This window comes from Chiloscyllium punctatum, chromosome 7 (assembly GCF_047496795.1).
Source record: "Chiloscyllium punctatum isolate Juve2018m chromosome 7, sChiPun1.3, whole genome shotgun sequence".
Lineage (NCBI taxonomy): Eukaryota > Metazoa > Chordata > Chondrichthyes > Orectolobiformes > Hemiscylliidae > Chiloscyllium > Chiloscyllium punctatum.
The window spans coordinates 55,153,528-55,173,830 of NC_092745.1; the positions used below are offsets into that span (position 1 = coordinate 55,153,528).

At 41.1% G+C, this 20,303-nt stretch overlaps 1 protein-coding gene and 1 long non-coding RNA gene across 3 annotated transcripts in view; one reads left to right on the top strand and one right to left on the bottom strand.

Moving 5' to 3' along the window:
* LOC140479661 (UDP-N-acetylhexosamine pyrophosphorylase-like) overlaps positions 1-8,551 on the bottom strand; it is a 48,525-nt gene extending 39,974 nt beyond the window's left edge. For both annotated transcript variants that reach the window (XM_072573607.1, XM_072573606.1), the window contains exon 1: positions 8,185-8,551. In XM_072573607.1, coding sequence (XP_072429708.1) covers positions 8,185-8,491 — 307 coding nt within the window. In that variant the 5' untranslated portion in view covers positions 8,492-8,551. The remainder of the gene's footprint in view (positions 1-8,184) is intronic.
* Positions 8,552-8,614: 63 nt separating this feature from the next.
* Positions 8,615-20,303, top strand: part of LOC140479662 (uncharacterized) — a 53,805-nt gene continuing 42,116 nt past the window's right edge. Inside the window, exon 1 of the long non-coding RNA XR_011961092.1 lies at positions 8,615-8,705. This is a non-coding gene — a long non-coding RNA (uncharacterized lncRNA). The remainder of the gene's footprint in view (positions 8,706-20,303) is intronic.

The window sequence follows — 20,303 nt, forward strand, 5'->3', positions numbered from 1 at the left end:
AATGAGAGGAAACAATATACCTACCCTATCAAATCCCTTTCTCCATTTAAAAAAACTCTGGTTAAATAGGAGGATGAATTTATAAAGTGAATAACTAGAAAAAAACACCCATCTTCTCTAACAAGACCTTTATTATTAGCTTTAATTCTTCTTTGCTCTAGATCCTTCACCATTGGAGTCTATGCTGCTTTGCCAGTTTTCCATTCTTCCATTTCTATTAGCTTCAGCCTCACCTGCTTGACTATACTCAAAACTACAGTGTTCTCCTACAATGTTAAAAATCACACAACACCACTTTATAGTCCAACAAGTTTATTTGGAAGTACAAGCTTTCACAGTGCTGTTCCTTGATCAGGTAGCTAGTGAGGCAGGATCATAGGACAGAATTTGTAGTAAAAGATCAAAGTGCCATATAGCTTCTGCGATGTATCGAACAAACCTAGTTTGCTGTTAAGTCTTTAGTAACTCAATGGGTTGCAGGTTTTGATTCATTAATATGTAAATCCCAGAACTTCTTTCAAGTCACATTCCCAAGATAACAACTTTTTATAAAACAAAAAGGTGACATCTCAGCTCAGACAATGCATTAAAGGTGTGAAGTCAGAATCTGTCTGTATTTCAACCTTGAGTCAGACTGGCTCTATTTCCAAAGTGGAAATTTATAAAATGTCACATGGATTGCCTGCCCATAGATCATGTGCTTTTTGAACAAAATAGAATATACCTGCAAATGCAAACTCACTCATAGAATTGTGTGCGTGCGCGTAAGGGGGAGAGAGAAAAGAGATTGTGTCAGCATGTGTCCTACAGTGTGCATGAAGTTCTTGTATTTTTAAATTAATTAATGCAACATTTAGTTTTAGTTAAAATTTAACTTATTGCTGCAAGTGCACAATAGCTCCTACAATTTAAAAAACAAATGGGTAACTACTGGAATAAACTGTTGGAGCTACTTAACTTTAAAAGCTAAGACTTGAAGATGGAGAAACAGAAACTTACTACAGCAATTTTAATTGCATATAGAACTGAGGTAACATGATGTATACTACAACAATATTTGCAGCACAATGGCATACTGCATTAGCTTGGATACGGATGCCACATGGATATTGACTCGTAACAGACAATACTTTCAGCCTACATCAATAATTCATCAAACCACTGCTTTTCTTCATTTATATAAATGATTTGGATGTGAACATAGGAACTTAAGTTAGTAAATTTGCAGATGACACTAAAATTAGAGGTGCAGTGGACAGGTTACCTCAGTACAACAGGATCTTGATCAGATGGGTCAATGGGCTGAGGAGTGGCAGATGGAGTTTAATTTAGATAAATGTGAGGTGCTACATTTTGGAAAGACAAAAGCAGAACTTAACACTTAATGGTATGGTCCTGGGCAGTGTTGCTAAACAAAGAGTGCAGGTTCACAGTTCCTCGAAAGTGGAGTCTCAGTTAGATAGGATAGTGAAGGAGACGTTTGATATGCTTTCTTTTATTGGTCAGAGCACTGAGTATAAGAATTAGGAAGAATTAGGGCTGTACAGGACATTGGTTTGACCACTTTTGGAATAGTGTGTGCAGTCCTGGACTCCCTCCTGTCAGAAGGATGTTGTGAAACTTGAAAGGGTTCAGAAAAGATTTACAAGGATGTTGCCAGGATTGGAGGATTTGAGCTACAGGGAGAGGCTGAATAGGCTGGTGCTATTTTCCTTTCAATGTTGAGGGGCATGGATAGGGTAAATAGAGAAAGTATTTTTTCTGGGATGTTGGAGTCCTGAAACAGAGGGAATAGGTTTAGGGTGAGAGGGGAAACATTTAAAAGCGACCCAAGGGGCAACTTTTTCACACAGAGCATGGTGCATATATGGAATGAGTTGCCAGGAGTTGTAGTGGAGGCTGGTACCAGACTAATGCCATTTACAAGTTCGCTGATGACACCACCACAGTCAGTCGAATCTCAGATGGCGATGAAACAGACTACAAACAGGAGGTGGAAGACCTGGAAAAATGGCGCACTGAGAACAACCTAGTTCTCAATGCCAGCAAAACCAAGGAACTCATTATTGACTTTTGGCAGGATGTTACTCATGCCCCCCTACACATTAACAGCACAGAGGTGGAACGAGTGGAGTGTGTCAAGCTCCTGGGAGTGGTTATCCACAACAAGCTTTCTTGGGCTCTTCATGTGGACGCACTGGGTACAAAGGCCCAACAACGTTTCTTCTTCCTCAGGCAGCTGAGGAAATTTGGCATGACGGTGAATACCCTTGCCAACTTTTATAGGTGAGCCATCTGAGCATTCTGTCTGGATATATCACTCTCTAGTATGGCTACTGTACAATTCAACATCGGAGATGGTTACAGAGAGTGGTGAGCTCAGTTGTCAAGGAAAGACTGCCAGCATTCTTAAAGATCCATCCCACCCTTGGATCTTTAAGAATGTTTTTCTACAACGTCTACCATTGGGCAGAAGGTACACAAGCCTGAACACATGCACCAGCCTGTTTCGAAACAGTTTCTACCCTATTGTTGTTAGAATACTGAATAGACTCACAAACACTTAGCATTCGCCTGTACCTGTATTTTTGTTTTTGCCGCTGCTTACCTATTATTTACTATCTATGCTATTTAACTATGTGATCTGCCTGTATTGCTCACAAGACAAAGCTTTTCACTGTGCCTCAGTACACGTGACAATAAATTCAATTCAATTCAATTACAACATTTAAAAGGCATCTGGATAGGTATATGAATAGGAAGGGTTTAGGGGGATATGGGCCAAGTGTTAGCAAATGGGACTAGATTTGGTTAGGATATCTGGTTGGCATGAATGAGTTTGACTGAAGGGTCTGCTTCTGTGCTATACATCTCTATCACTCTATGACTCTAATTACTTGATTCTAAAAGTAAAATCATTTTAAGACAGGTAATAACAAAAGGGAAGTAGTGTTTTGCTGCACAAACCAAATTTCCTTTACACAAAGTCATTAAGCCTGGACTGTTGTTACTATTGGTCAGATAAATTATGTATTTCACTGTAATTTGAATTGCAATATATCCTTGACTGCACAAAAATGGACTACTGAGAAGGACTAACACTATTTATCAACCAAACCTAATAAGAATAACTTGTGTTTATATATTTGTTGTTCACGAACTTCAGCATATTACAGCAGTCACTGTTCTAATGTAGAAAGCACAGCAACATTCACACAGCAACCTCCCATAAAAAAATAATGAGACATAATGACTGGATAATCTGATTAAGTGATATTGATTGAGATCCAGGCTAATGAATGAAATCCTCGTCCAGAGTACGAGTAAGAGATTTGAAACCATTGGTTGATGTCATTATGCAAGATGTTGACTGAATACCATTTTCAGGAAGTAATTCAGGATTTGTCTTCTTTAAAATAATTTTTAGAATATATAGCCAACCTAACTAATCCATTTGATTTGTGATAATCAGGTCATCACTTTAATTTGTAGTTAGAACAATTATCCCAAATTTATTTAAGGAAATTTTATTTCAGGATACCTGAAATATTATATTTGCTGTTCTTTCCACATATGTTACCAAAAGGTTCCAGCACTTCCTGTGTTTAATACCTCAAAATTTACAGTTGTCAACAGCTAAATAAATGCAAAAATCCAAGCTGATTTAATGCAAAAAGAACTAGTCTCATAGTGAACGAGTATTCATACTCAGTTAATTTATTCAGGCAAGTTTTGCAATTGCAGTTGTCTTACTGTAATTGGTTTAGATGCTTAGGTTAGTGAAGTTATTGATTTTTGAAATAAGCTTAATTTCCTTTAAATGTATATTGTTTTGTTTTCTTTACTGTTTAATGGGTTTTGAAATGGACTTGATTTGAAGCAAATTTTGAGCCATGCTCATTTTACATCAATTTTCCTCAAAACTACCGTACTTTCAACTTGCACATTTAAACAGTTTATATTTGTGCAGTGCTGTTTTGTGACCTTATTCAGGGTCACTGACAAATTTTGATTAAACCAGGCTTTAAAACAAATAATGCAGGAACCTACTCTGTAATGTTTCCTGGTTGTGCCTAAAGTTTTAAAATTAAATTTTAGTCTATTTCGATTTACAATCAATTACACAATAACACAGCAACAGAGGTTATAGAGTTATTTCCGCTAGTCATAAAATTTTGGCAAGTATTTCTGACAGTCCAGGCCATTGTTTAGGGCAGGAAGATGTTGACAAGTTAATATTTACTTGCAAATAACTAGATCTGATAGCTTTATTCTATTAATTTAAGTTGAAAAGACATTTTAGCAAGTAAATTAATGAATCTTGCTACTGATCAGTGAGTTGCAGTCAATTTTGAGTTTTTGACTCTGTATATGGCACAATATTTACATTGGTCTGATTACGGATTCACACTTGCTTTTTCTTTTTGCAGAATTTGCCAATTTTCTCTTTTGAGATTTCCAATACTTACTTTCTTAAAAAAAATTAATTTTCATCTGTCCAATTTACAAAATTTTTGGAAGCAGAGCTCTTGTATTTGACATCTTGTGAACATGATACAACCTGATGCACTTATGAAAAGATACATCGATTGATTTCTTTCATTTCTGAACGACTTTGGAAAGGTACAGATATTAATTAGAGATTTTATGTGCTGTTGATCAGATTTCCTTTGAAGCCATTAGGAAAACGATTGAAGAAAGTTCATGAGCCCTACGCAGTTTTTATCATGGGGTCCTACTTAAATAAAGGGATATCTATTATTAATATCCATATTTAAGATTTTCCATATACTTCTGTAAGTTTGCAGTTTCTTCAGTTGCTGAAGGGGTGTTAGTAAATCTGTTCTGTACTCATAACTTAGAGCCGAATAATATTCTTATACTTTCTAAACTCCAAATGATCATAACAGGGGCTATAATAAATCATAACGGAAGCGGAAGCAGAAAAATGATTTCTCTTTCAAGCTTGTCCTTTGCTCATACTTTCTTCACAGCATTCTAAACAACATTTCCTCAACCACTTATTTTTAACTTACAACTTACAGTTTTGAACTGCTTTTCATAATTCAACTTTACTTAGAACTTGGTTCTTCCACCAACCACAACATAATTTGACAGTCAGAATATTTGTTCTTTTTCTCACTTTTCCATTTTCCAAAATGGACTGCTCCCTTTGTGATACCATAGATTCACATTTTCATCCTCCCACATTCTAGCTGCCCATTGCATTATGAACTGCATCACCAGCCCAATCACTTTTCACGGCAAAAATCAAAACTCCCAGAAAAATGTAACTTGCATACATTACCACTAATCTAGTATCCACTATATGCTACCAACATGCAGTCTCCCTCTAAACTGGACAGAACAATACAAATCAGGTTGCTACTTTGCTCTCAAGTGGATTGCTACTTTAATACCCTATCCTCTGATGTCTGCGCTGTGAAGAATTTCTTCCAAAACAAGTTTCAAGATCAACATTTCATTTTCTTCTCGGCATTTTGCAGCTCTGGTCAGAGCACAGATATCAATAACTCCAGGCTTAGTTACACCATTTTCCAACTGGCTTAATCAAGTTTGCCAACTGCTTAATTTCCCCAAACATACTTTCTGGATTACTTACACAACCTTGGTGTCCTTGGGTGTACTAATATTTCTTATTGCTCAACAGAGTTGTAAAATCTACAACCAAAACATTAACTCAATACACTCTTGGTTTAAATCCCTGACTAACCCATATCTGTTGACAGCATTTTCTGCTTTTGTTTTATTCCAACATCTACTATATTGAATCACAGAATCCCTTCAGATAGAGGTCATTTGGCCCACTGAGTTTGCACCAATATTCCAAAGAGCATTCCACCCTATTCAAATAACCCTGCATTTACCAGGGTTAATCCACCTAGCCTGAACATTCCTGGACACGATAGAGCAATTTAGCATGGCCAATCTACCTAACCTGCATATCTTTGGACTGTGGAGGATACCAGACGACTTGGTATGCAGACATGGGGAAAACTTGCAATCTCCACACAGACAGTCACCCTAGGCTGGATTCAAACCCAAGTCCCTGGCGCTGTGAGGCTGCAGTGCTTACCTATGGCACTGTGCTGCTTATTGCTCTCCTCTATCTAATGTGGTGTGTTGCATGTTACTTCCAAAGCTCACAGATGTTTTATGAACCATAAGGAGCACAGTGGTTCAAATCTTGCCTGACCAGTTAATTTCCTAGCTCCAGAACTGACAGAAACGGACACTTAATTGTTTCTGTTGTACATTTAATCATTTGTTTATCTTCGAGATTTCTGTTTTGATGCAACCACCTTGTCCTCAGTTTGAAAATGAGGAGTTAACCATCATTCGAAAGTCACTGCCTATTGCCTGCCAATTTAATCTCATTCATTGTATTAAATGAAAAGAAAATTGGAAATTTGCTTACTATCAAAGTTGAATTGAATCTGTTTTATCGATATAATTGTAAATTATTCTGCAGAAGTTTTAATGCAACACAAGCAATCTTTTAGAAAGTGCAAAACCTTTTCTTGATCATTCATGCGCCCCATGATATCAGCCATGACCTGATTGCTTAGTTTGGAATTATTAATTACTTCCAAGTTAAGTTACATTCTGAAGGATTTGCTTTCTGTTATATAATTAATTCTAAGTATCCATGATATTCTCTATATTAAAACTTCATTTTTTGCTGTCCAGCCCACACAATGGCCCTATCAAGAGAAACTTCCACATCAAAATGTTATTCATTAGGACTATAAAAAAAATTTGAAAGTCAAATTTTAAGTATTAACTGAAACAGTGATCATTCTAATTTAAACTAGACATCATTAAACCATCTTGTCCCCAAATAACCCTGATACTGTATTATGAAAGACCAGCACAGACCCACAAAACATGTGGCCATTGCAGTACTTTTATTGCAACAGTATTGCTTTAACAGTTTGAGAGATGTTCATTGAATCCTTAGAGTGTGGAAGCACGCCATTCAGTCCATCGAGTCCACGCTGACCATCTGAAAAGCATCCCACTCAGACTCACCCCTCAACCTTATATTGCCTGATGCTAATCCATATTGCATAGCCTAGCCACATGACCTGGACTTCTTTAGACTGTGGGAGGAAACCCATGCAGACACCGGGAGAGTGTGCAAACTCCACAGAGACAATCACTGAGGCTGGAATTGAACCTGGGTCCCTGGCACTGTGAGGTGCTAGTCACTGAACCATCATGCCACCCCCTATGCCCACTAGAATCAGATTGTATGAATACTGTGGAAGATACAGACTGCAGTGGTCTTCATCTATAGAACCAGTACTGATGTAGTCTTTCAAACAAGACAGCCTCTAATGCTTTCATTCAAACCTACTGAATTCTCACTTTTAGCACAGAGAATACCTTTTGAATAAAAAGTTAAAATGACCGTGCCAGTTTGTTAGTCAACTAATTATATCACCGCATCCATCTTTCATGTATCATTTCCATCCAAAAGTATTGCTCTCATGGCATTCCCATCCCATTCCTTCTCTCTCTCTCTCACATTCCTCTCAGAATGAATCTTGCCAGCCAGGTTATTCAGTTCCCTTTACTTTTTTTTCCCCTCCACATTTGTATCCACCATTTCTAATAATCATTGGCACTTGTAGGCACTTCATGCGTTCTGGTCGCTTGCATGCCCCCTGCATGTGCCAAGAGCAATTTGTAAAGCAACACACCCCTTAAATTGGCCGATCAAACCTTGGCAAAATGCTAAAAAGATATGTTTGTTGACTCTTGTTTTACCACAGGCAGTAGGGCAGAGCACACAGCAGTTATAAACCTAAGTACTGGATTTGTTTAAACACAAAACACAGGGTTTAGAAGCCCAATAAACAGCAAACACAATTCAAGCTTACTGTGGCTTCTTGGATAATTAGGATAGAAAACCATATGCACTCAAAGCCGTTTTCGTTTCGAACTTTTGACGGGGTCAAAACTGCTGCCACCCATCTGGGCCGGAGCGTTATCCGAGGGGACCCAAGGCAGGGAGGCGGCTATTCGGCAGTGGTGGTATCACTCTTAGGTCTACGGCAGCGCTTTCGTGTAGAGGAATTGCTCCAATCTCCTCCACCCTTAAATATTAAATTCCAAAGCGGGCATCTTAAGATATCACCGAATTCGCTGAGCTCTTACCTTCAGCCTTCCATTCGGGCAGTCGCTCCCAGTCTCTGGACACGCTGCCCTGCACTTCCTTGGGTACCGGCTCCATCTGCTCGTCCACCTGCTGCTGCTGCTGCTGGATCGGCAGCGGCACCGACACGGCCCGGTCGAAGAAGCTCATGATCTCGGGGAAGTGGCAGCCGCTCAGGTCGCCCAGCAGCTCCGCCCGCTCGGCCTGGTTCAGCTCGTCCCAGAAGCGCAGCAAGTGAGCCTGGCCCGCCCGCTCCAGCTGCTCCCGCTGGGCGGCCAAGGCCAGGGCCAGCTCCTGGTCCCGATCCATCCCCCGCCGCCGGAGCCGCGCGAGCCGCCCGGCGTCAACCGCCCCGCGTTCGATTCTATTCAAAACGAGCTCGAGCCCAGCGGAACACCTTCCGTTCGACGACCGACTTATTTGTTTTTTTCCCCCTCTCTTTGAGATTTTACTGAACGCCAAACAGAATTGTAATGTTCGTTTTCCAGTCTTTCTAACCGTTTCGTTTCGGACCGCCAAAACGGTGAGTAGACCCGGTTTTTTTTTAAAAAAAGAACATTTATCGATTTTCAGGATTCTGAGGGGAATCTCTTAACGCCGCTAATAAATATCCGCGCCCTTCCCCGTCCGGGTGCCACACACTCATACTTAAAGTCGCAGCATCAAAGGTGCCGGCAGCCACATGGAGTTGGTGGACAAGGAGAATGGGGGCCGGGCCGAAGCTGGCCTGCCTTGGTATCGCCGCTGCCACCGATTCCCCCGCCCCGGCCAACAGTCTCACTGACGTGGCGGTACGACAGGCCCCCGTCAGGCCAGGACCCGCCTCCCATACCAACAACACGGCGCTGTCGCCGCCCAGCAACCACCCACGGCATCGACTTAACCGCTGTAGTACACCCTGCAGCTCTGCATAGATTCCTGGTCAAGATGTGGAGGTACCGGTGTTGGACTGGGGTGGGCAAAGTTTAAAAAAAAAATCACACACCAGGCTATAGTCCAATAGGTTTATTGGAAGTACAGTAGAACCCCGATATCCGTGGATTCGGTTTCAGTTTTACCACAGCCCGAAAATATTACATGAAACATTCCAGAAATAATTGGAGGGGAGCTGCTGGGGAGGTAAATTTCCCATATAAATGATAGGGTTCCCTACTATTCACAATTTCGGGCACTTGCGGGTAGGTATTGGAACGTATCACCCGTGGATACAGGGATACCTGTACTAGTTTTCGGATCGCTGCTCCTTCTTCTGGTATCTAGTAGGGCAGGATCATAGGACACAGAATTTATAGCAAAAGATCAAAGTGCTAAACAAAGATGGGAAGTATTGAACAATCCCAGATTGCTGTTAAGTCTGTAATCACTTAGAATGGGTTGCAGGTTAGAGTCTAACCGCACCTTAGATGCATTGATCTGAGATGTCACTTTTTTTTGTAAAACCTTAAGTTATCTCAGGACTGTGACTTGAAAGAAGTCCTGGGATTTACATATTTATGAATGGAAATCTGCAACCCATTCTAAGTGATTGAAGAATTGACAGCAAGGCAAGCTAGGTTTTGTTCAATACATCGCATCAGATGCATGACACTTTGATATTCTACTCTGTGTGCTACGATCCTGCCCTTCTAACTACTTGACGAAGGGGCAGTGCTCCGAAAGCTTGTACTTCCAAATAAACCTGTTGAACTATGACCTGGTGTTGTGTGGTTTTTTAAAATTTCTGGTCAAGACATTCCCATCCACTCCTTGGATACTCAGCTGAAAACTAACCTTGACATTCGGTGATGGACCTGGACAAGTGGCATTCGTTCCACGCAATGAGCATCTCCAACAAGTCTAATCTTCCCTTGCCTTCTTAAACCAGATCAGGAAATCTGGTCTATGAAATTTGAGAAGGCCTAAAAGTGATGGTTAGTATTGCTACCTCACAGTATCAGGGACCTGCATTTAAATCCACCCTTGAGACACTGTCTGTGTGGCATTTGCATGTTGTCTGCATGCGTTTTCTCAGGGTGCTCCAGTTTCCTACACAGTCCAAAGATGTGCTGGTTAGGTGGATTGGCTCTACTAAATTGCCCATGATGTCCAGGCATATGCAGGCACGGTGGCTTAGAAATGCAGGGTGATAGGGTGTTGGTCCAGGTTGGATGCTCCTTGGAGGTTTTGGGCGGACCTGATGGGCCAAATGGCCTGCCTCCATATTAGGGATTTAATAATTCTACTGTGTTTAAGCTTGAAGTCATCCAAAAGACTGCTTCATAGAGTCATAGAGTCCTCCAGCAGGGAGCCAGACCATTCAGCCCAAACTGGTCCAAGCCAACCAAGATGTCCATTCAAGCTAATCCCATTTCCCTGCACTTGGCCCATATTTTTCTTAACCTTTCCTAATTTGTTCAAGTGCCTTTTAAATATTGCTAATGTCCCAGCCTCAACCATTTCCACTGGCTGCTTATTCCATATTCAACCACACTTTGTGTAAAAACATTGCTCCTCAGGATCCCTTTTATTCTGTCCCCTCTAACCTTAAACTGATGCCCTCTAGTCCTTGATTCCCCAACCCTGAGAAAAAGACTTAAGTGCATTCACCCCATCCATTCCTCTCATGAGCTTATATACTTTTATCAGGTCCCCCCTCAGTCTCCTACGCTCTAAAGAAAAAAGTCCTAGGTTGTCCAAACTCTCCCTATAACTTAGATCCTTGAGTCCTGGCAACATCCTCGTAAATTTCTTCTGCACTCTTTCCAGTTTAATAACATCCTTCCTATAGCAAGGTGTGTCAAGATCACAAGCAGTATAGTTGTTGAAGGTGGTGGTTCACTTTCACAGAAACAATTGTTTTAACTAGCACCAAGCTCCTCTCCATTCAGGTCCCCTTCCTGTTTGTTGACCAACATTTTGGCTCAAGGTCAAGCAATGTCAAGATTTAAAATGTCTCATTCTTGTTTTCAAATTCCTCCATGGTCTTATCCCTCTCTATTTCTGTGATCCCCATCTAGCTCCATAAGGAGGTTTCTGCACCCCTTTCATTCTGATCTCCTATGCACTAGCAGTTTTAGTTGCTGCACTTCTAATGTCTATGCTTTCTGCTATCTAAGCTCTAAGCTTAAATACACTCTCTACACATGACTACCACTCCAGCTCTGTACCGATCTTTCTTCCATTAAGAAATTCATTAAAACCCTACTCTTTCATCAAACTTTTGCCCATTGAACCTATTATCTCCTTATGTGTATTGGTGTCATATTTTGTTTGACAATGCTGTTCTGAAGTGTCTTGAGAAATAACAACATGTTAAAAGTGTTATATAAATCTACATTATAGTAATTGAATATTTGCAGAGCAATCTATAATGGCAGATGTCATAGTTGCATTGCAGCACAACTGAAAGCCCTTGAATGTCTGCTGTGGCTGTGGAATGTTACCATTATAGCTGTGGATAGCAGTGCAATTCAGCAGTCAGTCCTCTAGTACCATGCTAGATTGTTAGGCTGTCACCATGTTGGAGTACAGTGGCTCTGTGGAGCATGAGCCTGTTGCTCTCTTTATCAAGATGACAGCATTCAGCTTCCTACTTCTGCTACTTCACAAGTGTCCTTGCTAACGCCTAGAGTGAGCCAGCGAAGACTCCCATCATGTATCCCAAGGTGAAACTGGATCTTCTCAGGCCAGATAGTTGGAAGTTATCTAGTAAGGTCATGTGGAGCCATCCCCAGTAAGTTAGCAGACTTCTATCAGACAACCATGGGCACCCCAATTTATGCACTAAAGGAATGCATATGGGTGACTAGTAGACACATTTAAAAATTGTTACATAGTTTGATTTGTTTGAAATGTTTGATTTGTTGTGGTTTTTGCTGTTTTAAGTCAATAGGCTGCTCTGTTGGTCAGTAGAGGGAATTAAGATGGTTATTGCCAATAATAGAAAACTGGCAGCACATTCACAAGTACCTTAATTAGATGAGCCAGTCATAGGCAACTCATCCAGACAGGGGCTCTGGCAGTTTCTTCTTTCATTCCCCAGCCTCTTCCTTTTGGTCCTCTTCCTGATTCAGTGCTTTGAAGAGGTCACTAAAGTCATGGAGAGTGAAAACCAATGGTTATTACTCATATTTCAGAAATCATTTGATAAAGTCCCTCTAAGATACTGTTAACAGAAGGCAAGGTCATGGCCTTGAAAACAAGTTGTTGATCTGGCTAAGAAATTGGCTGAATGGCAGCACACAGAAATCTGTTTAAATCCATATTTTCAAAATAGTTATTTGATTTTTGAGGCTAGATTATTTATAAACATTTTCTGTTATTAAACATTGTGTTTTAATTGTTTGTAGGATAAGGTTTCACACATCAGTGTTATCATGTGAACCAACATTACTGATGATGTAGAATTTTTACATATTTAACATTAAGACTTTCACTACAAGGAAGTAGAAATTATAGCCAGATACAGTCATCGGCAAGGGTGTGATGAATGGTATTCTGCAAGGTTTTCTTTCAACCTCTCAACTATTCACCATTTTATAAATGATTTGGAGGTGCCAGTGTTGGACAAAGTCAGAAGTCACATGACACTAGGTTATAGTCCAACAGGTTTATTTGAAATTACAAGCTTTCGGAAGGCAGCCTCTTCGTCAGGTGAAGTAAAAGTGAAGAGCACATGGACACAGAATTTATAAGTAGAGAGATCAAGGGTAGAGAGATGAAAAACAAACATACAACTGGTGAGAATGGAGTCTCAAATATTAAGTCTCTGCAGGTGACCAAATGTTAGATGGTGTGAGTAAAGTGGCGACAGCTGAATAACAAGCAAAGGAATGACCTACAATCCGATTAAATGACACAAAGAGATAATTACAAAAAATAATTAAGGTGGTGCTGGAGACAAACTAAATGACTGGAGTAACATGATAGGTATAAGACTCGCATACCGAGGGTCTAACCAAAGTAATAAGTAAAACAAAACCGTACAAATGAATTAAGGTAGAGAGATCAAAATTTATCAAAACTGGACAGTAAGGAAGATTTTACAGATGTAGATCAATGTGGTGGGGTGACACATAGCACAACATGAACCCAAGATCAAGATTGAGGTTGTCTTCACGGGTACGGAACTAGCTATCAGTTTCTGCTCGGCGATTCTGTGTTTTGTGTATCTTGAAGCCCACCCTGGAGAACACTTACCCGAAGACTGGCGGCTGAATGTCCTTGACCGCTGAAGTGTTCTCCGACTGGGAGGGAATCCTCCTGTCGGGCGATTGTTGTATGGTGTCCATTCAACCATTATCATAGTGTCTGCATCGTCTCACCAATTTACCATGCCTTGGGGCTGCGGCATGATGCTGTGGGACGTTGGAACTGGCGATTGAGTTGAGCATAGTTTCCTGTTCTAATGAGGGTGTCCTTCAAAATCTTGAGGCGTCTGTCACATTCCTCCTCATCTGAGCAGATTCTGAGTGTGCGAAGGGCTTACAGTGACGTTCTGTGCTATCTTGTGAACATAGCTGATGAATCTGGCATTAATGCATTTCCTGATGGCTTGAGAATACAAGTCAAGTTAAGGGCAGCAGCCTTCTGGAGGGGTCCAATTTGACTCTTTCTCGTTTGGTTGCTGCACCACGGATCTCTCAGTCAACTGTTCTGATTTGTTGGTCACCCAAGCATAACTCAACACCATCCATGCTCTAACGACCAATCACAACGTTGCCATCAAACCAGCAGACAAAGGAGGAATCATCGTTATATAGAATAGAATGGGCTACTGCAAAAAAGCATACTGACAACTGAACAAGCAGGAGGACTACAGACAACTACCTGCCAATCTGACTAAAGAACACACCTGTCAGATTGATGCATATATTCAAAGTATCTTATGCGTACGTCTCACATAGGAGATTTCTACTGCCTTCCGAAGATACACAAAGCCAATACACCTGGATGACCTATCATATCAGACAATGGGACCCTGTATGAGAACCTCTCTGGATATGTCGAGGGCAACTTGAACCACATTGTACAAGGAATCCCCAGCTTCTGTTGCGACACTACAGATTTTTTACAGAAACTCAGTACCCAAGGACCAGTCAAACCAGGAACATTCCTTGTCACAATGGAAATTTCGGCATCCTATACCATTAAGATGACATCGCTGCAACAGCCTCAGTACTCAGTACCAATAACTACCAACTTCCAGATGCTATTCTACAATTCCACTTCATCCTCGATCACGTCATCACCTTCGACAGCCAGTTCTTTGTCCCAACACATGGTACAACCATGAAGAAGTTTTACACCCCAAATGCCAACATTTTCATGCACAACCATCAGACTTACCATGGACTATTCTTCAGAATCAGTCTCATTTTTGGACACATGCATCTCCATCAAGGACAGGCACCTCAGCACCTCACTTTACCACCAGTCCGCAGATAACCTCACAATGCTGCAACTCTCTAGCTTCCACCTAAACATATTAAATAAGCCATCCCCTACAGACATGCCCTGCACATACCCAGAATCTGCTCAGATGAGGAGGAATGCAACGGATACCTAAAGATTTTGAAGGATGCCCTCATAACAATAGGATACAATGCTCATTTAATTCTGGTCTCCCTGCTTTAGGAAAGATGTTGGTTAACTTGAGAGGGTGCAGAAAAGGACGTTGTCAGAATTGGAAGATATGAGCTATAGGGAGAGGCTGAATAGGCTGGGGCTTTTTTCTCTGGAGTGTCGGACATTGAGGAGTGACCTGAAAGAGGTTTGTAAAATTATGAAGGGCATGGATAGGGTAACTAGCCAAGGTCTTTTTTCCATGAGTAGGGGAGTCAAAATTAGAGGGCATAGGTTTAAGGTGAGAGGGGAAAGATTTAAAAGGGACCTGAGGGACAACGTTTTTTAGGCAGAGGGTGGTGCATGCATGGAATGAACTACCAGAGGAAGTGGCAAATGCGGGTACAATTGCAACATTTAAAGGCATCTGAATGGATGCAGGAATAGGAAGGGTTTAGAAAGATTTGGGCCAAAATCTGGCAGATGAAACTAGAACAGTTTATGATACATGATCGGCATGGATCAGTTGGACTAAAGGGTCTGTTTTCCTGTTGTATAACTCCATGGCACAGTTTATTGATATGCGGGAGGGGTGCCCTACTCCGCCATTCAATGGACCGATCCCATATGTTTCACCTTACATGCCCTTTTCTCATAGCCCTTCATTACCACAAGCACTGTGGGGGTGTATCATCCATGGATGGGTACTCAGCTACCTTGCCCTTGAGTTGCAGGCCTCCCCCCATTAACACCCTTCTCTAAGCCCTTGAGTAGTGACAGGAAGCTTGGAAACATCACAAGCCTTCGTAATAGGAAGGATGTTATTGAGCTGGAGAGGGTTCAGAAGAGATTTACCACAATTTTGCCAGGAATGGAGGGTTTGAGTTATACAGAGAGGCAGGATATGCTGGAATCTTTTTTCACTGAAGAGTAGGAGGTTGAGAAAGTGAGGACTGCAGATGCTGGAGGTCAGAGTCGAAAGATGTTGCACTGGAAAAGCACAGCAGGTCAGGCAGCATCCAAGGAGCAAGAGAGTCAACGTGCAATTATAAAAGACTCAACTGGGTTATCCAATTCTGCATCAGTTTCATACAACAATGAAAGAAGAGCAATACAGTTCGAAATCAGAATAGTGCATGGCTTAAAGGGGAACTTCCATGACGTTTTAGGCATAAGCCCTCAGAGGGAGACAGGACTAGTAATGAGTTTAATCTAAGGTTTACCACGCTTCAAGTGAGGTTGGGAAGTCAGAACCTTCATGATGACTTCAGCTAGTGTGAGCATTGAACAAATTTGCCCTCTTAGCCAACTGAGCTAAAGAACCTCCTCATCCTATGACTACTAATGTGATCATACAAATACTGTAGTTACAAAGAACAGGTTATAGGATAGGAATGTGCAGGAAGAAACCATTTCTGCATCCCCAGCAATCTTTCAGCCCCCACTTGTTTTCTTTTGCTTGTGAGATACCTGCAAACTGGTATGTCCATAGTACTCCGATTGAACTGCAATATTCGGACCTGTTACATTAAACCTCCAGGACCATGGCTCAATCCTCAAGCTGTAAGGACCTTGATCCCAAACTCTAATTGGACCAAGCATCCAACTGATTGTGGTTGCATCCCTTGACTGACCTTGCTGTCCTCTTCATTACATGAAGAATTGGTCCCTTTTGTCATTCAGATATGGCCAATTGACTGAAGCTCATGCATTGTGTTTGCTGCGAAAGCTGCTGGTACATATTGAAAGTGTGATGTTGATGTAGCATACTGAATAGAAAAAAGATAGCAACATGTTCGGCTCCTTGACTGTTCAGTGCTTTGACCTGTGACAAGCTTCCTGTCTCTCCAAATGTACTAAAATGCATTGCAAGCCTGTTGAGAAGAGGTTGACAGCCTGTAAGTTAGGTCTGGAGAACCTATGTGCTGAAAAGTAGTGCAAGCCACAAAGAGGCTTGTAGCTTTGAAGTAAGCCAAAAGTGAGTAAATACTAAGAAAGCATGATAAGAGCCATAAGAAATAAGAGCCACTGTCTGTAGATGCATGGGATGTGTGTATATCCCTGCGCTCAAAGTGATCTAACAGAAGCATGCAAGGAATCAGTATGCCCAAAATTCAAAATGAGGTACTGAAGGGCTGAAGTGATGTGAAAATTAACCCACAAGTGGCCATAATGATATGATGAGGTTGGAGGATGGAAGAGATGTCCATGGGGGATGCAGAAAAATTGTTGGATGAAGGTCCAGAGAAGCAAGTGGCAAATTGCTGCTACCAGGTATCTGCTTATGTTGGGAATTAGCACCACCCAGTTTCTCTAGAAAGAAACAGAGGATTGGAAGCTGCACAGAAATAAGGCAGAATGAGTTAATAATGAGATGCAAATACATGGAAATAAGATAGTTGTTGCACATTAGCTAGATTAAAAATTCCCCATTTAAACCTTCAGGGGAAAATGTTATAGCAATATTGGGAATCTGATTTTTCCATTATCATCATATTTTCCCAACTTTCTTGCTGTTATTCACACACTCAAGGTAGTAGGAAGTTGGTCCCCCCCCAATTATTCTATTGGTATTTGAAGTTGGACTGGTAATTAGCGGGGTTGGAATTGTCTTTTTTGTGAACATTAGTGTACAGTACAGGCCCTTCAGCCCTTGATGTTGCGCCAACCTGTGGAACCAATCTGAAGTCCATCTAACCTACACTATTCCATTTTCATCCATTTGTTTATCGAATGACCATTTAAATGCCCTTAAAGTTGACGAGTCTACTATTATTGCAAGCAGAGCATTCAATGCCCCTACTACCCTCTGAGTAAAGAAACTACCTCTGATATCTGTCCTATAACTATCACCCCTCAATTTAAAGCTATGTCCCTTAATGCTGGCAATCATCCGAGGAAAAAGGCTCTCACTGTCCACCCGACCTAACCCTCTGATTATCTTAGTTGACTCAACTAAGCCACCTCTTCTTCTCCCTAACGAAACAGCCTCAAGTCTCTCAGCCTTTCCTCATAAGATCTTCCCTCCATACCAGACAACATCCCAGTAAATCTCCTCTGAAACCTTTCCAATGCTTCCACGTCCTTCCTATAATGCGGTGATCAGAACTGAATGCAATACTCCAAGTGTGGCTGCACCAGAGTTTTGTACAGCTGCAACATGACCTCATGACCCCAATACTCAATCCCTCTACCAATAAAAGCTAACACAGCTTTCTTAACAACTCTATCAACCTGGGTGGCAACTTTCAGAGATCTATGTACATGGACACCGAGATCTCTATGCTTATTTACACAACCAAGAATCTTATCATTAGCCCAGTGCTCTTTATTCTTGTTGCTCCTTCCAAAGTGAATCACCTCACATTTTTCCGCATTAAACTCCATTTACCACCTCCAGCCCAGCTCTACAGCTTATCTATGTCCCTCTGTAACCTGCAACATCCTTCAGCACTTTTGACAACTTCACTGACTTTAGTGTCATCCACAAATTTACTAACCCATCCTTCTACGCCCTCATCCAGGTCATTTATAAAAATGACAAACAGCAGTGGCCCCAAAACAGATCCTTGCAGCACACCACTAGTAACTGAACTCCAGAATGAACATTTCCCATTAACCACCACCCTCTGTCTTCTTTCAGCTACCCAATTTCTGATCCAAATTGCTAAATCACCCTCAATCCCATACCTCCGTATTTTGTGCAATAGCTTACCATGGGGTACCTGACATCAACCACTTTACCCTCATCCACTTGTTTGGTCACCTTCTCAAAGAACTCAATAAGGTTTGTGAGGCACGACCTAACCTTCACAAAGCCATGTTGACTATCTCTAATCAACCTTTTCCTTTCTAGATGATTATAAATCCTATCTCTTACAACCTTTAGTAACATTTTAGGAAGAAAGGCTCACTGATCTAAAATTACTAGGATTGTCTCTACTCCCCTTCTTGAACAAAGGGACAACATTTGCTATCCTCCAGTCTTCTGGCACAATTTATGTAGACAATAACGACATAAAGATCAAAGCCAAAGGCTCTGCAATCTCATCCCATGCCTCCCAGAGAATCTTAGGATAAATCCCAGTTGGCCCACGGGATTTACCTATTTTCACACTTTCCAGAATTGCTTACACCTCCTCCTTGTGAACCTCAATCCTGTCTCGTCCTGTAGCATGTATATCAGTATTCTCCTTGACAACATTGTCTTTTTCCAGTGTGAATTAGCATTTTTGGTCAGCAATGTTCATCAGAACTCCTTACTCAGACATCATATTGGGTCCCTGCAAAGCTTCCTTGCCAGACTGTTTCAAGGTATAACATGTTATGTCATGCAGTTTATGTAGGGGACAAGGAGTACTGTTAATGATATACTGTTTAATTCCCGACAGAATCTTGGCTCACACATCTGAGTTAGAGGTTGCATCTGGATGTTTTCTTGTGGTTTCACTAAATATGTGACAATAGTATCTCAAAATACATAAATTACAAAGCTGTGAGCAAGGTCAGGCAGAGCAACAACCCCCATCAGCTGCTCAATCTCTCTCTCGAAGAAGCAGCAAGCAAAAAGCCACATCAATTGCTGGAGCTGACAAAGGTGTGATGTCCTGGATGCTGACAAAATGGGGAATTGAAAACATCCACTGAGGATGTAGATAAGAGACCATCTTAGAACTCTGCACATTTGGGGCATGAGAGACCAGATAGAATCTAACTGAATAAAGGAAATTACTAAATTCTAAAGACAGAGTTTGCAAAAGTAGACTGCTAAAATAGATTGTACAGATAAAGCAATGGATAAACCATGTCTTCATGCCTACAACTCTTCAGAATATCTACAGTTCTGTGATTCTATTCTCTAGAGCATTCTGTTCTACTATTGGTGTTCTTAACTTTAGATGCTCGTTGCATAAATTCTGAAATACCCTCTTTGAGCTTTTCAATTACCCTCTCTTTTCTTCTTCTTTGGTGTAGCATTTACTCCACTATCTACTTCATTGGTGTAGTGTCAGTTTTTGCTTTATTATATCCTGATATGAACTCATATAGTCATAGAGGTCTAAAGAATGGAAACAGGCCCAACTTGCCCATGCTGCCCAGTTTACACAATTTAAACTAGTCTCATGTGCCTGCATTTGGTCCATATCCCTCCATACTTATCCCATCCATGTACCTGTCCAAGATGTTTCTTAAATAACAAAATTGTATTGACTTCCACCACCTTCTGTATGAAAATAATTGTCCCTCTGGACTCCTCTCATATTAAACACATGCTCCCTAGTTTTAGATTCCCCTACAATGGGGAAAAGCTGCCAGTTACCTACCTTTTTTGCCTCTCATGATTTTATATACCTCTATGAGGTCATCCCTCAGTCCCTATGCTCTAGGGAAAGAGGTCCCAGCCTATCCAACTTAACTCAAAACTTCTAGACCAGGTAGCATCCTAGTAAATTTTTTTCCTGCATTCTTTCTAGTTTAATAATATCCTTTCTATAGTAGGGCAACCAGAACTGGACACAGTACTTCAAATGTGGCCTCACCAAGCCCTTAAACAGCTACAGTAAGATGTCCCAACTCT